Source organism: Phyllobates terribilis, unplaced genomic scaffold (assembly GCF_046119375.1).
Source record: "Phyllobates terribilis strain yellow unplaced genomic scaffold, ASM4611937v1 Scaffold_4__5_contigs__length_816908805, whole genome shotgun sequence".
Classification (NCBI taxonomy): Eukaryota; Metazoa; Chordata; class Amphibia; order Anura; family Dendrobatidae; genus Phyllobates; species Phyllobates terribilis.
The window spans coordinates 645,069,279-645,085,856 of record NW_027362764.1 but is presented as its reverse complement, the minus strand read 5'-3'; the positions used below and the strand labels follow the sequence as shown (position 1 = coordinate 645,085,856).

General features: G+C 43.6%; 1 protein-coding gene across 3 annotated transcripts in view; it reads left to right on the top strand.

Moving 5' to 3' along the window:
- Positions 1-1,394: 1,394 nt before the first annotated feature.
- The window catches only part of CUNH8orf34 (chromosome unknown C8orf34 homolog), a 499,772-nt gene continuing 484,588 nt past the window's right edge, over positions 1,395-16,578 (top strand). Inside the window, exon 1 of one of the 3 annotated variants that reach the window (XM_073679422.1) lies at positions 1,395-1,841. In XM_073679422.1, coding sequence (XP_073535523.1) covers positions 1,773-1,841 — 69 coding nt within the window. In that variant the 5' untranslated portion in view covers positions 1,395-1,772. The remainder of the gene's footprint in view (positions 1,842-16,578) is intronic. The other 2 variants (XM_073679421.1, XM_073679423.1) reach the window with 2 other exon arrangements.

Here is a 16,578-nt window from a genome sequence, read left to right as displayed (position 1 = left end):
AAATATGTTTAGTCCCGGAGTACTAAATTTCACTAGGGGGGAATGTGGCACCCCAGGGGTCTGGTTTCCCACAGTAATGTAATGTTATGTCTGAGAGCAGGTGGGAGGTCCTTTGGTCAGGGATCCTGTGCATGCCACACCTACTGCCCAGTCTTGGGAGGGGAAGACCTTCCCTTATATAAACCCGGGGCTGAAGCAGGGTTAGTTTGTCAAGGAGAGTAGAGACAAGAAACAGTCACAGGAAGAAACAGCAGAAGCTCAGTGGGAGCAATACTACTACAAGTCAGGGGCTGGCAGCTGCAGAGCTCGCCCTGACTGAGAAGCTTTCTTACCGGACCCGGCGTCCGAGGCTGTGGGGACTAACTCTTACCCAGCAGCAGAAGCCGACCGGCAGGGGATTTCAGGTCCTCAGGCCCAGAAACCCGAAGGCACGGTCACACGCGTGGGACCAGCACCGCCATCGTGGAGCGGAAGCCATTAGAAGGCCCCGAGTCACCGGCCATGCGGGTGAGCACCACACGGTACACTCAGGGACGTGGGCTACTTATATCCGCTTCTAGCAAGGTAGCCAGAAGAGTACAGTCAGTTTGGGAGGCCTACAACTCCGCCTGGCCAGGGGAGATCCCATCTGCTCAAGGACTGACCAGGCCCCGTTCACTAGCAAGTACTCCGGGAGGGTCTATCGTTGTTACCAGTAAAGACCCTGAATTACACCGCACCGTCTCTGAGTGGTTCCTGCTACCCCCATCATCCACATCTGCTGCCCTGAGGCCATACCCCTCCCGTTGGGGGTTATACCATCTACGCTGCACCATCCATCCACCGGCCTCAGCGGACTGTCTTGCAGCGGCAGCTCCATAGCTGCATTCAACGGGTGGCGTAGTCGTCCTACATCTACCGCTGTTACATCGCCGCTCAGTTTGACTCCCTGGGCACGGACCGGGTCACCGCCACGAGACTACAACCCTCAAGAGATCCGGCTCCGGGTAAGCTCCCGCGTGCGCAACGCAGCGCGACACAGGCCCAGGGGCGCGTCACATGCAAAGACGCTTGACAAACGCTTCTACCTGGCGGGAAAAATGGATATAAAATCCGCATGCGTTTTTCCTGCCAGGGAGAAGCGTAAAAAATATGCATTCTGCATCGTGGGCACATAGCCTGAACGTGATTTTTCTATCAGTACCTCTTCTGTCTAAGGTGATGCAGATTACATGTAAGGGAATTGCTGTATTGTCATTTACCTGGGTCCCCATTGTACAGTGTCTCTCCCTGCAAGTGCACACCGCTCACAGGTGCATAATGCATGGATATAACTGGTGATATTGCCTTACACACAATGCCAGATAGGGGGAAGAACAGCAAAGCCAAGGCAAGCAGGTGATCACTGACAATCCTGAGCTCGGCCCCATCACCCAATCAGGGTGAGCTTTACAGGCTGCACTAGGAGGGCTGTGTGCTGGCAGAAGTTGTCCTGTAAGGACTGAGCAGGGCTCAGCCAGGGAGTGGGCAGGAGCTGCTGCTGCTGTTGTTCTTGTAACCAAGCACCTAGAATAAGAGGGAGAGAGGCGGGGAGAGCAGCAGACAGCTCTCACCATGCACTTTCCCTGCTCCGCATCCTCATTGCAACTCACAGAGCAATGGCACTCCTCCTCTTCCTCCTCCATCTGACTGACTAGATTGCATTGGTGAAGTTGGGACACAGGAGAGGGGGGTGACAGCCCTGCACCCCACCAGCTGGAGATCGGAATATATTTGGGGAAGGGGGGGTCCTGATGGCGTCTCGACAGCAAAATCGGATTCAGATCTATCTGGAGACCAATAAAATCGGTCCTCTGTTTGAGGTGAGTGATCTGTGCAGAGAGAATGGGTCCCTGTGCCGGCATACATGTGCTGTGTATGAGCCGGCAGCGAGGCATCGTCACATGGCAAAGCCATGACAGCAGTGATCAGTGGGGCAGCCTGTGCATGATGGTTGCGGTGGCTGGGATTACTGTGCACTGGGCAGTGAGGAGGAAGAGTCCTGTGTAGACTGTGTGCTGAGGCTGCAGCTGGCAGATGCCACAGTGTGCAGACATGGTTTCTGTCCTGCTGCTGCCCACAGTCAGTTTGTGGAGGGCACAGCACAGGGGGATTCTGTGATCTGGAGCCTTTGTGTGCAGGAAAATGCTGACTCCAAAGCGTCCTGCTTGTTGCCATAGCGAAGCAAGCAGCGCCCAGGTGTGTGTGCGAATCTCCGCAGCGCCCCCAGCGGCCATGTGGGGACAGTGCCCTGTGCTGTGCGGGAGAGCCGAGCTAGTGTCACTTCATATTCAATCTGTGTAGATGAAGGCAGTGTTCTCTGTTATCTGCCAGTTTAGCTTTTTTTTTTTTTTTTATAAAGTTTGTGTGAGAATAGCTTTTGTTTCATAGATCTGTTAAAAGCGATTCTGACGTAGAGTGAATCCCATGCGCTGCGGCCGGGATCACTTCTACCTGGCGCTGTCGTCGTGTGACGGCAAACTTAATCGCCAAATGTCAAAATAATGTAACGGACGTCCATGTTAGAAATGACAGAGCGTCCGAGGTGCAGAAACAGATGACAGCCCTCATTATCAGGCACGGCAGCCTTCTCCACACAAGGTGTGACGTATTCACATGTGACAGGTTAGCAGCTCTATTTTTAGGGAGAGTTTTTCCAAACTGCTGTGTCCTGGCCCTCCCCGTCATGTCCCGGCCCTCCCCGTCATGTCCCGGCCCTCCCCGTCATGTCCCGGCCCTCCCCGCCATGTCCCGGCCCTCCCCGTCATGTCCCGGCCCTCTCCGTCATGTCCCGGCCCTCTCCGCTATGTCCCGGCCCTCCCCGTCATGTCCCGGCCCTCCCAGCCATGTCCCGGCCCTCCCCTCCCCGCCATGTCCCGGCCCTCTCCGCCATGTACACCTCCTGATGCCTTCTTTTTTCTTGTCTACCTTAAAAACAGAACAATATTCATCAGTGTTTTTGGATCAGATTTTCATCAGTGTTTGGTCCATGTTAACTGTACTGTACGCGACTGTAATTGGTACGCGTTCTATCTGCAGAAAACATGGAAGTCTGAATGAGCCCTGCAGCCACATTCACACGTTCAGTATTTGGTCAGTAATTTACCTCGGTATATGTAAGCCAAAACCAGGAGTGGAACAATCAGAGGAAAAGTATAACACCGGTCTACAAAAAAAATATTTTTTGTAATCATCGCAGTTGACCATGTACTTTTCTAAATATTTTTTTGTCCTCATTTCAAAAATGTATATTGTTTTTCTGTAGCAGGTATAGTTTCCACGGAGCAGCATCATTATTTTAAGGTATAGGAAATATACTGGCAACATTAAGAAAACAGTAATCTACATATCAGAAAAAAATGCTTGACCTTACAAAACAGTTTTAATTGAACCAAAATAACTTCACAAGCAAAATAGAAACCAAAATATGAGCAAAAATTAAAAGTGCTCGACATTAGACTGTCGTTGATACAATTTTTCAGGGTTGTCCCTATATAACATTCAACAGTAATCTGCCATCATTGAGTCATTCCAAAAACCCTGGTAGCGGTGTTCCATTATTTAAATGTCCTGGTGAAACCACTCGCCTTGTTCATCGCTTACATCCTCAAGATTTGGAGGGAAGAAATCTAAATGTGAATGCAAAAAGTGCATTTTCAGAGACATGCAACATCCAAGACACTGGTATGCATTTAGCAGTTTCTCAACACCTTCAACATATTCTGGAGATTTATATTTTCCTACGAAGTTGTCACAGATCCACTTGAAGCTTTCCCAAGCTCTCAATTCCTTATCATTTAGAGTTCCTTCAAAAACATAATCTCGCATAAGCTCTCTGGTGTGAGGACCAACAAATACCCCTTCCTTCAGTTTTGCTGGTGAAATGCTGGAGAATTTCTGTGAAATGTACTGGAACCCTTGTGAATTTGTCTTTTCCATGGCTTTCACAAAGTTTTTAATCAATCCCAACTTTATATGTAGAGGAGGAAGAAAGATTTTTGTTAGAGCAACTAAAGGACTATGCTGTACATTGTGTCTACCTGGAGCATAGATGTTTCTCTGTCCCCAATCACATCGAACATAATAATGCTCTACTGTATTTCTACTATCCCATAAACACAAGAAGAAACAATATATTTTGTGAAACCTCATGCATTACCATTAGCAGACCAATCACTTTTCAATCTCCACAGATATTTCATTGATGATGCTTATACGACGCCATTTTTCCAGTTAGCATCCAAAACCACTGACAGATATTTCATTGATGATGCTTATACGACGCCATTTTTCCAGTTAGCATCCAAAACCACTGACAGATTATCATAACTTTCCTTTAGATGACATGAGTGAGCAATAGGGAGTGATGGTTTCATATTTCCATTGCGAAGCAACACTGCTTTCAAACTTCTCTGGGATGAGTCAATAAACAATCCCCAATCTGCAACAAAATACTCTTTATTCAGTTCTTCAAAGTGGCCATTCACATTGTTACAGTACACCATTGGTCCATCAACTGTGAAAAATTGTGTTACACTGTTATTTCTGTTTCGGTAATAAAACACTTTGTCATCATCATGAAGAAGATTCTTCGGTTTCAACCTAGATGCAAGAAGTTCGGCTTTATCTTTTGACAATGACTGGTCTCTGATGAGATCATTTTTAAGTCATGTTGAGTAAAGCATTCTGGCTGCTCGGCTCCTCCATCAGCTACATATTCATCTTGACTTGAGGTCTCCATGCCTTCACTAGTAGCTTCAGCTCCTAGCACTTAAGTTTCACCCAATCCAGACAACGGTGGTACAGGAACTGGCAAGGTATCATCATGTGGAACTGGCCTAATCACAGATTCAAGTTCAGGGTAATTAATCTTATGTTTGTTCTTTGTAGAAAAGCCCTTACGTTTGACAAAACAAAAATTGCAGTCATCACTATGATTTTTGGGTTCTCTCCAAATCATGGGAACAGCAAATGGCATAGCCACTTTCCTCATATTCAACCAGTCACTAAGACCATTTGAACAACTTGAGCATATCACATGAGGGGCCCAGCTTTTGTCTTGATCACCAAGTGGACAGTTAAAGTACATCTGGTACATCATTTTAATATCATGAGTGATTGAACGTCCTTGGCCTTTTGGTGTAAAAGAACCACACACATAGCAGAATCGGTCCAGATGATTGATACACTGTCGGGACATTTTCTCCTTTAAATTAGATCAAACAGTAGAGTAAGTTCAGTTCAATGGTGGTGACAAACTCCAAAAAAAAAATGCGATGAGTCGGTATGTAGATATTTCCCCAGAGATGGCAGAGGAAGCTTGTATTTAGAACTGATTTTACTGGAGGTAATCTGGTAGATAACTATATACAGGTGTGAGGTAAACGGGTCAGCCTATTCCTTACAGATGAACACTTGCAGACAGGCAGTTTCTCAGTGTGATATTGGCTGCTTTCAAGTTCTCTCTCTGTGGAGACCCTTACTCAGTTACACCTCAGTGTAAGAGGCCTGTAGAGGTCTGTCTCCTGTCACAGTATCACATACCAGTCCTTGCTGCCATCACCAGCCTTTTCTGACTGACTCAAATCTTACCACCTCATAACAGTTAGCTCCTCCCCATAACATGTGACTTTCCAAGAAGCAGTCATTGGCTGACTGCACTGTCAATACCCCTTCCCATAAAACTCACTAAAAACTTTACTGATGTTGTCCCTATAAGAAAATTCACAATTAAGTACGACAGGTAAAGAAACGGGAATAGCATAGAAAAACCACATACATTGAAAATGTAGAAATAACGTAATAACAAAAATTTTTCTATATCAGAAACTTTATGTGATGGAGCAAAACTAAGCATATTTTTGGAATCGGCACATCAAACTTCATAAAACAGAGATATTACCTTTGCTAATTTGTTAGGGATTCACAGACAGGGATGACACCGGAAAGATCACGCGATATCTCGCCGTTGCCGTCACGCTGTCAGTATTTTGTCCGGAATTACGGGTACGCGATCCATCCAGACTACTCGCTACATGGATGTCGGCAAGCGACCAGTGAGGGTATGGCATCACACCTCTGGGTTCCAAAGCCTGGAATCCGTTTTCATGCCCTCCGTACGGTCACTGTCTGCTTCACGATAGCCCGATTATTAATATTATTCTCTGCCACCACCGGCTGAGTTTGAAATATTATACAGGCCTGGCTGGACGCCTAAGTTTTGGTAGCGTATATGGCTTCAGGGAAGGGAACGATTACAGGACAAAAGAAACAGGACTATTACATTTTATATTTAATCCAAAAGGGAGGCAGTGTTTATGAAAAATATATACAAGCATGTTACAAAGGAGACATTAAAATACATAAGCAGTTACATAAAATAAACAGGATAAAAGATGAAAAACGTACACTATACGATCGCAGAGACGATTCAATATAGGTGGAGGAGGAACTCCCCAGTTTGATCTGAGCGTTATCGAATGCGACCTGCTGCGTATAATCCTTATACCCCCCGGGCAGTGAGTGAGTCTATTCTGTCCATCAGTTCTCTTATACCTAAGGGGAGATCTGGCCACACGCCCCTTGTGGTGACATCTTGTGGGCGGGTCTCTAGCCTGTACATTTTATTAAAAACGCTAACTTCTGTGATAACTTATCGCTCGTTGATCGCAGAAACGTGCAAACAACGCCATTTTTCCAGTTATAATTTTACCTTCCTTTAGAGACCACACATCGCATAGCTGCAGTCTGCCATTCTGGTGTTTTTGCGATACAGCTCTCTGATTTGGCTTGCAACAATTAAAAAGTATGTATACATTCCTTGGCTGTTTCTGTCACTAGAAATATGGGTCCCATTATTGTCAGACACATGGAACTTACAATATTTCATATTTTGTTTCTTAGTCGGATTGTCTGGAGATTTATTTGTTAAACTCGGGAAAGCAACTTTCCCAGTTACAAGCAAATTAGTGCAATTCTGCCAGTAATTACCCCCCTGCGTGTGCCATGGACAAGAGCTTGCTCCCTAACAAAGTTATAACACTCCTTGGCTAGCATTTGTTTGTGTAAGCTATTTCTCAGGCTTGTGTTAATTGGGGGCTTTTGTGCTGAGCAGAATGGGAAGAATGATCAATATCTGGGTCAGGGAAATATGGAAGAACATTTTCAATATTCCTCAATACTTCCCTGACACTGATGATTTTGTTGTGTTGTGATAGAAACACATTGCCACTTCTGTATTTTTCACCCACTCCTGGTTTTGGCTTACAAATACTGAGGTAGAACACTGCTGTGTGAACAAGGCCTTAGGCTAACTTCAGACGATTATTGTAAAATTAGTGCCAGTCACATCCACAAAATTCCAATGTGACTGTGTTTGTAACATAGTAACATAGTAACATAGTTTGTAAAGCCGAATAAAGACTTGCGTCCATCAAGTTCGACCTGTTAGTTCTGTAATTGCTAAAGTTGATCCAGAGGAGGGCAAAAACCCCAAATGATTTGGCCAATCTTCACCTGAGGAAAAATTCCCTCCCGACTCTGAAACCAGCAGTCAGAATAAATCCCTGTATCAACCTACTATTTTATTTTATTTTTAAGTATATGCTGAAATCTGCCTGGTATCTAGAAATGCATCCAGTCCCCGCTTGAACTGGTGTAGTGAATCCGACATTACCGTCTCCTCACTCAGTGAATTCCATATTCTCACTGCTCTTACCGTAAAGAACCCCTTCCTATGCTGGTGCTGAAGCCTTTTCTCTTCCAGTCTTAGTGAATGCCCTCTTGTTACCGTAATATCCTTCCTTTTGAACAAATCCCGGGCCAGATCTCTATACTGTCCCCTAACATATTTGTACACATTTATTATGTCCCCCCTCAACCTTCTCTTTTCCAGGCTGAATAGTCCTAGTTTTGACAACCTCTCTGGGTATTGCAGTCCCTCCATTCCCTTTATTAATTTTGTTGCCCTCCTTTGTACCTTTTCAAGCTCATTTATATCCTTTCTATATATTGGGGCCCATAACTGAGCACAGTATTCCAAGTGTGGTCTGACCAGTGCTTTGTACAGTGGAAGAACAATGTTCTCATCCTTTGCAGCTATACCTCTTCTGATACATCCCATTACCCTGTTTGCCCTTACAGCAGCGGCCTGACTTTGGGCACTCCAATTTAGTTTGCTATCAATCAAGATGCCCAAGTCCTTCTCCATCTCTGAATTCCCCAATGATTTCTCATTCAGTGAGTACTGGTGACTTCCATTTTTCCTTCCCATATGTATGACCTTACATTTCTCCTCGTTAAACCTCATTTGCCATTTAATGCTCCACCTACCCAGCTTATCTAAATCCCTCTGTAGGTCTGCACTGTACTCTTTTGTATTAATTGTTTTACATAACTTTGTGTCATCTGCAAATATTGATATTTTACTATTTATCCCGTTGACTATGTCGTTAATAAAGATATTAAATAACATTGGGCCTAGTACAGACCCCTGTGGTACCCCACTAGTGACGCTTACCCAATCTAAGTATATTCCATTTATAACCACCCTCTGCCTTCTATCCTTTAGCCAGTTAGCTACCCACTTGCAGACATTTTCCCCCAGCCCCATCATTCTCATTTTGTATACCAACCTATTATGTGGCATGCTATCGAACGCTTTTGAGAAGTCGAGATACACGACATCCACTGGTTCCCCCTGATCTACTCGAGAGCTAACCTCCTCGTAGAAGTCAATCAGGTTTGTTTGGCAGGAGCGATTCCTCATGAATCCATGTTGTTTCGGGATTAAAAGATTATTAGCATCAAGATGCTCCGTAATTGCCTCTTTAATGAAGCTTTCAAAAATTTTGCCCACAACGGACGTCAGACTCACCGGCCGATAGTTTCCGGCGTCACTTTTCGCTCCCTTTTTGAATATTGGCACTACATTCGCCTGTCGCCAATCAAGTGGCACAGACCCAGTCTCAACAGAGTCCTTAAATATAAGATATAACGGTCTGTCTATCACATTACTTAGTTCCCTTAGTACCCGTGGGTGTATGCCATCAGGTCCTGGTGATTTGTTTATTTTAATGTTACTGAGGCGTTTCTGTACCCCAGCTTGGGTTAGATTTGTCATACTTAGTGGAGGATTAAGCTTGTCACTTCTCATTTCTCCTGTTAGTTCTATTTCCTTTGTGAAAGTTGTCGAAAAAAAATTATTTAATAGATTAGCTTTATCCTCATCTTTCTCTATGATTTTGCCTTCCTCACTTTTTATCGGTCCAATATTATCCGATTTAATCCTTTTACTATTTATATACGTAAAGAACAGTTTGGGATTTGATCTACTTTCCCTAGCAATACGTCTCTCTGTTTCCTCCTTTGCTATTTTTATTTGTTTTTTACAGGTTCTCGTTTTTTCCTTGTAACACATTAGTGCCTCCTTACTGTTTTCCTGTTTTAATCTCTTGAATGCCTCTTTTTTGCTATTTAACGCCCCTTTTACGTTCTTGTTCAACCATATTGGTTTCCTCTTATTTCTGGCCCTTTTATTCCCATACGGTATATATCTCTCGCACTGAGTATTCAGAATTCTTTTGAAGGTTTCCCATTTACTATTCGTATTCCTTTGATTAAGAACTTTGTCCCAGTCAATAAGTTGAAGGCTTTCTTTCAGCTGATCAAACTTCGCCCTCCTAAAGTTTAATGTTTTTGTTGTTCCCTTATTGATAACCCTACTGAAGGGCATTTTGAAGTCGATAATATTATGGTCGCTATTACCTAGGTGCCCCCCTATCTGTACCTCAGTTATTCTATCAGGCCTATTAGTCAATATTAAGTCCAACACGGCCTTCCCTCTCGTTGGTTCCTGCACTAGTTGGGAGAGATAATTATCCTTAATATTTGTCAAGAACATTTTTCCTTTCTGAGATCTACAGGTTTCTGTTTCCCAGTCAATATCCGGGTAGTTGAAATCCCCCATTACAATCACTTCATTATGTTTTGCTACTTTGTCTATTTGTCCTAATAGCAGATTCTCATTCTCCTCTGTTATATTTGGTGGCTTATAGCAGACCCCCAGTAATATTTTATTATTATTTTTAGTTCCCTCTATCTCTACCCACATGGACTCGACCCCCTCTTCTCCCTCTCCTATATCTTCCCTTAGTCTGGGTTTTAGACATGACTTTACATATAAGCAGACTCCTCCGCCTTTCCCCTGTTTACGGTCCCTTCTAAATAAACTATAATCTAATAAATTTACCGCCCAGTCGTAGCTATCGTCTAGCCAAGTCTCTGTTATACCTACGATGTCATACCTCTCCTCCGATATAAGCGCCTGCAGCTCATCCGCCTTATTGGTCAGGCTTCTTGCGTTGATCAGCATGCAAGATAAAACTTTGGGGTTATTTAGCATCCTATTCTTCTCTAACGATCTAACTGTACTATCCCCACCCCCCTCTCCACCCTCATTATATTCACTTCTCCCCTTCCCCCTTGCTTGCCTCACATCCCACCTATTTCCTTGGTTCCCCCCCCCCCGTCTCTAGTTTAAAAACTCCTCCAACCTATTAGCCATCTTCTTCCCCAGCACCGCTGCTACTCTCTACTCCTACATGCTCTGGTACGGTCTGTATATCAAACCAGACTAGCGTGCATTGAAAATTTTTTTTTTTTTTCCCATACTTGTAGTCTGAGGAAAAATCGCTAAGACCACAGCCCCACTATCAGTATTTGGTCAGTATTTTTTGTCAGGAGTGGGAGCCAAAACCAGGAGTGGGTGATAAATGGAGAATTGGTGACTTGTTTCTATTATACCTTTTCTCTGATTGTTCCTCCCCTGGTTTTGGCTCCCACTCCTGAGAAAAAATACTGACTGAATACTGACCAAATACTGATAGTGGGGCCGTGGACTAATGTGCACAATCACATCAGCTACTATTGTATCAATGTGCAGTTGGTATTTCACATGGACAGAAAATATGTTTGTCTGAAATCACCCATAGGCCACGTTCATACGTTCAGTATTTGGTTAGTATTTTACCTCAGTATTTGCAAGCCAAAACCAGGAGTGAGTGATAAATACAGAAGTGGTGATGTTTCTATTATACTTTTCCTCTGATTGTCCCACTCCTGGTTTTGACCGAATGACATCTGAGTGTGGTCCGATTTTCACGAACTGTCAGAATGGAAAAGGTGGAGAAACTTTTTTTTTTCTTTATTTCTTCACAAATGAGAAAAACGGATGACACTCGGATCAAATTCTGATCCGAGTATGATCAAAATAATCGGTTCATTTTTCTCGTACGTGAGAAAATTGGATATGTATAAGAGCCCTTATCCTGGCATGCCATGACCAAGTTGGGTTCAGAGAATTTTAGGAAGGGCCAGAGTTTACATTCTCTCATTTTTGAAAACGTTTGCCATCAGTTTCTAATCTTTGTCAAAATGCCATAATTTGTGCCAAGATAAACAAGTGGTTCCCTTTTTCCAAGTGGTGTTCGACCCATTTTATTGGTAAACTATTCCATGATCAAAGTGAAGCCTGAATCTTGAAACAAACATGATGAATGTCTTCGACTTAAAACCGTTCATGAAGTTGAAGATTAGACATTACTCGTGGAGCAGAAATATCAACTATTGTTGTGCATTGGGAAGTGATTATTAACAAGGTTATTTCACAGCATGCAGGATTTTTCTGCAATGTCCTTTTACAGTTGTAATCTAGATACCCGAGCTTAAGACGTCTATGTTGTTGAACATGACATTGATGGAGGTAATACATGTACAGTAGCTGATAACATTTGCTTTAACAGGAATGTCATAGAAGAAAATTCGGGTACGTTCACACATAACGTATCTTGTGCAGATTTTCCATCCTGAATTTCCTAGCAAAGTGGGTGAAATTTTACAAATCTCATCCATATGCTGCTTTTATTTTTAGGCCGGAAATTGACCTGTTTTGCAGATTTTTAATTTTCACCTGTGTAAATACAGGTGCATTTCACTAAATTAGAATATCATAAAAAAGTTAATTTATTTCAGTTCTTCGGTACAAAAAGTGAAACTCATATATTCTATAGAGTCATTACAAACAGTGATCTATTTCAAGTGTTTATTTCTGTTAATGTCGATGATTATGGCATACAGCCAGTGAAAACACAAAAGTCATTATCTCAATAAATTAAAATAATTAACAAAAAACACATGTAAAGGCTTCCTAAGCGTTTAAAAAGGTCCCTTAGTCTGTTTCAGTAGGCTCCACAATCATGGGGAAGACTGCTGACTTGGCAGATGTCCAGAAGGCAGTCATTGACACACTCCACAAGGTTCCAGAGTTCCAATTTTCATTTGGAAATCAAGGTCCCAGAGTCTGGAGGAAGAGTGGAGAGGCCACAATCCAAGCTGCTTGAGGTCTAGTGTGAAGTTTCCACAATCAGTGATGGTTTGGGGAGCCATGTCATCTGCTGGTGTAGGTCCACTGTGTTTTATCAAGACCAAAGTCAGCGCAGCCGTCTGCCAGAAAATTTTAGAGCACTTCATGCTCCCCTCTGCTTTTTTCAGATGGAAATTTCATTCTTCAGCAGGACTTGGCACCTGTCCACACTGCCAAAAGTACCAATACCTGGTTTAAAAACAACAGTATCACTGTGTTTGATTGGCCAGCAAACTCGCCTGACCTTAGCACCATAGAGAATCTATGGGGTATTGTCAAGAGGAAGATGAGAGACACCAGACCCAACAATGCAGACGAGCTGAAGGCTGCTATCAAAGCAACATTGGCTTCCATAACACCTCAGCAGTGCCACAGGCTGATCGCCTCCATGCCACGCCACATTGATGCAGTAATTGATGCAAAAGGAGCCCCGACCAAGTATTGAGTGCATTTACTGAACATACATTTCAGTAGGCCAACATTTCGGATTTTAAAAACATTTTTCAAGCTGTTGTTATAAAGTATTCTAATTTACTGAGATAATGACTTTTGTGTTTTCATTGGCTATAAGCCATAATCATCAACATTAACAGAAATAAACACTTGAAATAGATCACTCTGTTTGTAATGACTCTATATAATATGTGATTTTCACTTTTTGTATTGAACAACTGAAATAAATTAACTTTTTGATGATATTCTAATTTAGTGAGATGCACCTGTATGTGTATTCATTGTGACTTTTCCCCATTGATATACCTCTTCCAGCAGAGCTTCTATGCCATTCTGTGCACATCCCGTATGGTCTTTCCATGTAACAGCTACACCCAACCAGAGGCTGTAATGGTTACATGAGACCATATGCTGCCACAGGAGGCCGAGATGCACTGGGACGGGAGTATGACCTACAGATGTGATTATCTCCAACTGCTCGTCCGCATGGAGGCCTGCTGCAAGATCCATATGATTTGGGGGATTTGCTGCTACTGACTACTGTAGATACTTGTGAATTTGCTGTGGAAAGTGTCCAAATCTGCAACATGTGAACTTACCCTTAGGCTGTGTGCCCACGTAGCATTTTTCAAGCGTATATGCTGCGGAATTTCCGCAGCGTAAACGCTTGAAAAACGCATGTATATCCGCACCCCATGGTCCCCAATGGGATTCCGCAAGTTCTATGCACATGCTGCGGATTTTTCCGCAGCGTTTATGCCGCGTTCAAAAATCCGCAGCATGTCATTTAATTTTGCGTTTCCGCAAGCGGAATTGCCTTTGTCCAATGCATAAAAAACGCAAGGCAATTCCGCATGTGGAAAACGCGTGATAAACGCGCGAAAAATGCGCGATAAACGCGTGCGGAATTCCGCATGCGTTTTTCCGGGAGAGGACTTGCATTTATGCAGCAGAAATTTTCTGCTTCATAAATGCAACGTGGGCACATAGCCTTAGGGTATGTGCACACGATGCAGAAATGAAGCAGAAAATTTCTGCATCATTTCTGCATCTCCCTGGCAGAAAAAACGCATGCAGATTGTGCATGCGTTTTTCCTGCAGAATACATGCGGATCCACATGCAGATTCACATGCGTTTCCGCATGCAGATTGACAAGCGCTTTCCAGGCGATGTTAGCATCACCTGGAAAGTGCTTGTGACAACTAGGTCACACTATATAAATCCATGCAAACAGCATGGATTTATATAGTGTGACCCGAGAGAGTGTATATACTTACCTCCGATGGCCCGCGCTGTCCTGCTCAATCTGTTCTCCCTCGCCGGCAACTTTGAATTGAAAGACCTGCCGACGTCAGCGTCACGTGACCCGTCACATGACTCTGACGTCAGATCAGGTCCTACAACTCACTGCAAGTGCCGGGAACCAAGCGGGAGCGCTGCGCGGGCCGACAGATGGTAAGAATACATTTATTTTTTATTTTATTCTTTTTTTTACAGCTTTTTTAATGGTACCTGGGTGTGGATGAGACTCTCCTCTCCTCCACACTCGGGTACCATCCGCATATTAGAACGCTCCAATAACGCAAGTACAAATACTGTCTTGCGGAATTGGCGCGTTCTAATGCAAGTCAATGGCGGCAAAATCGCCGCGTTTCCGCAAAATTAATTGACATGCTGCGGATTTTTGACCGCAGCGTTAACGCTGCGGAAAAATCCGCATCATGGGCACAGCACATGCGGATTTCCATTGGGGAACATTGCTTCCCTTCTACCATGCGTTTTTCATGCGTTTCCGCGGCGTTTACGCAACTGCAAAAACGCCGCGGAAACGCATGAAATACGCATCGTGTGAACTCAGCCTAAAAGAGTAATTAAACTTTCATTTTTTTCCATAGTTATGTCCAGCATTTAAAGACATGATGACTTGCAATGCATGTCATTAGGCAATTTGGCTCCATTTCAAAAGAAAAATCGCATCAAAGTGGCCTTGAAACCCTTGCCGTCCCCCAATTGTATTGGTCCCTTATCTGTGCTCCAGGTGTATGTTTTTGAATTACAACTTCCGGTTGTAGAGGTGTTGGCACCTTAGGAGCATTGACGCTCCCTAGATAAGTACACTGCCACATAATAAACTCCACGGGTCTCGGGGCAAGCGCCTAGTAGGAGGAGGAGATGGCGCTTATCCCATCATCCATGATTAAGGACTGGTTTACAGTCAAAAACGTGCAGGAAATGTATAATATATTGCTGGATGAAATTGAAGATGTCATTCACTTTTTAATTGCACTGGAATAAAGTTCTATTTTTTTACCTGAATTTTCGGGTGGAGGAGTTTTTTTTTTATTAGAGCTTATCCCATTATGCAGGAGCCAAAGGACAAATGGAAAAGATGTCTAGGGAAATCACGTGACCGCTGTGTCATAACTGTGAATACTGGATACAATTTTGGACTTTTAGTTCCTCTAGGAGCTGCCCACATACATAAGGTAAACGACTTCTGAAATTGAAGATTCTGACCAGTTTGTCCGACCATTGTCTGAAAATATAATACCAACAACCCTTCACAATATCTGACGACGGACTACTGTCTGATTACAATGTGTACTGTCAGGCTGATTTTTTTTTTGCCAATGTCAGCTGAAAGTACAAGCGCATTGCATGATCAGCCAGATGTGGTTGATAATTTGCAACATAGTGCAAACTCTATCTGTTTTCCTTTTTTTTAATTTTATTTTATACAAACTCCTGTATTTGTCAGTTTATTCTGGCATGTAAGGTCTCATTCAGACGACAATTTTTTCCGAATGAGGTCTATCCTTATTTTTCTGGAATAGACCTCATTCACATGTTCATGTATTTTTGCTAAGAAGGAAGACACGGCGCTTCTGATAGATGGTGTGCAAGTAGGATCCAGTCCCATCAATATAAACGAAAAACTTGGCACTCCAGTGTGATAAATAATAGTGAAATTGTATTTGTAGTAATATCCAGACATAAGGAGACGTTTCTGTCAGAAGTGACAGACAGTCGCCCTGCACATGGCTGCAAGAGATCTAATCGTTTGGCATTACAGACACCTTCTTAGAGGCTGTCTCTCTAGGACCCAGTGGCTACCTTCCTCTTGCTAATTAACACCCTGGCCTGGGTGTATAAATACCTGCTCTTTGCTAGAGGTAGGTGCCAGTGATACTCTCATTACCCCTTGTGAAGGCTCAGCGCAAGTACATTACTTCTTCCTCTCTGGAGCTATGAGGACGGGTGTTTATCTCTCTGAAGTTGACTAAAAGCTAAGCTATCTTCCCTTGTTTGTTTCCCCTTGTTGTCTTTAGTTGTCAGTGGTGATCGATTAGTGCTCATCCCCCTCCCTTCCCTAGTCAGGGCCCAACGCCAGGGAAAGACAGGGCGAGGTTTGCGTGCGGTGATTGGTGAGGAACCAATATAGGGATGTTAGTGGAGACAGTGTGATATTAGATCAGCCTAGGAGGTTTCCACTCCCCCCTTTCCCTAGAGTCTGGGCTCTCTTTCCCTCTTCCCTTTGTGTTGCACTAGTCTTTCCCACACCTTGCGTGACAGTTTCGGTCTACAATTAGTCCACTGGATAGAGAAGTACTGCTGAGAACAGGCGCATTGAAGATGACAGCAGCATTCACCGCTGTCTATGAGGGGCGTTTACATGTATTTTTGC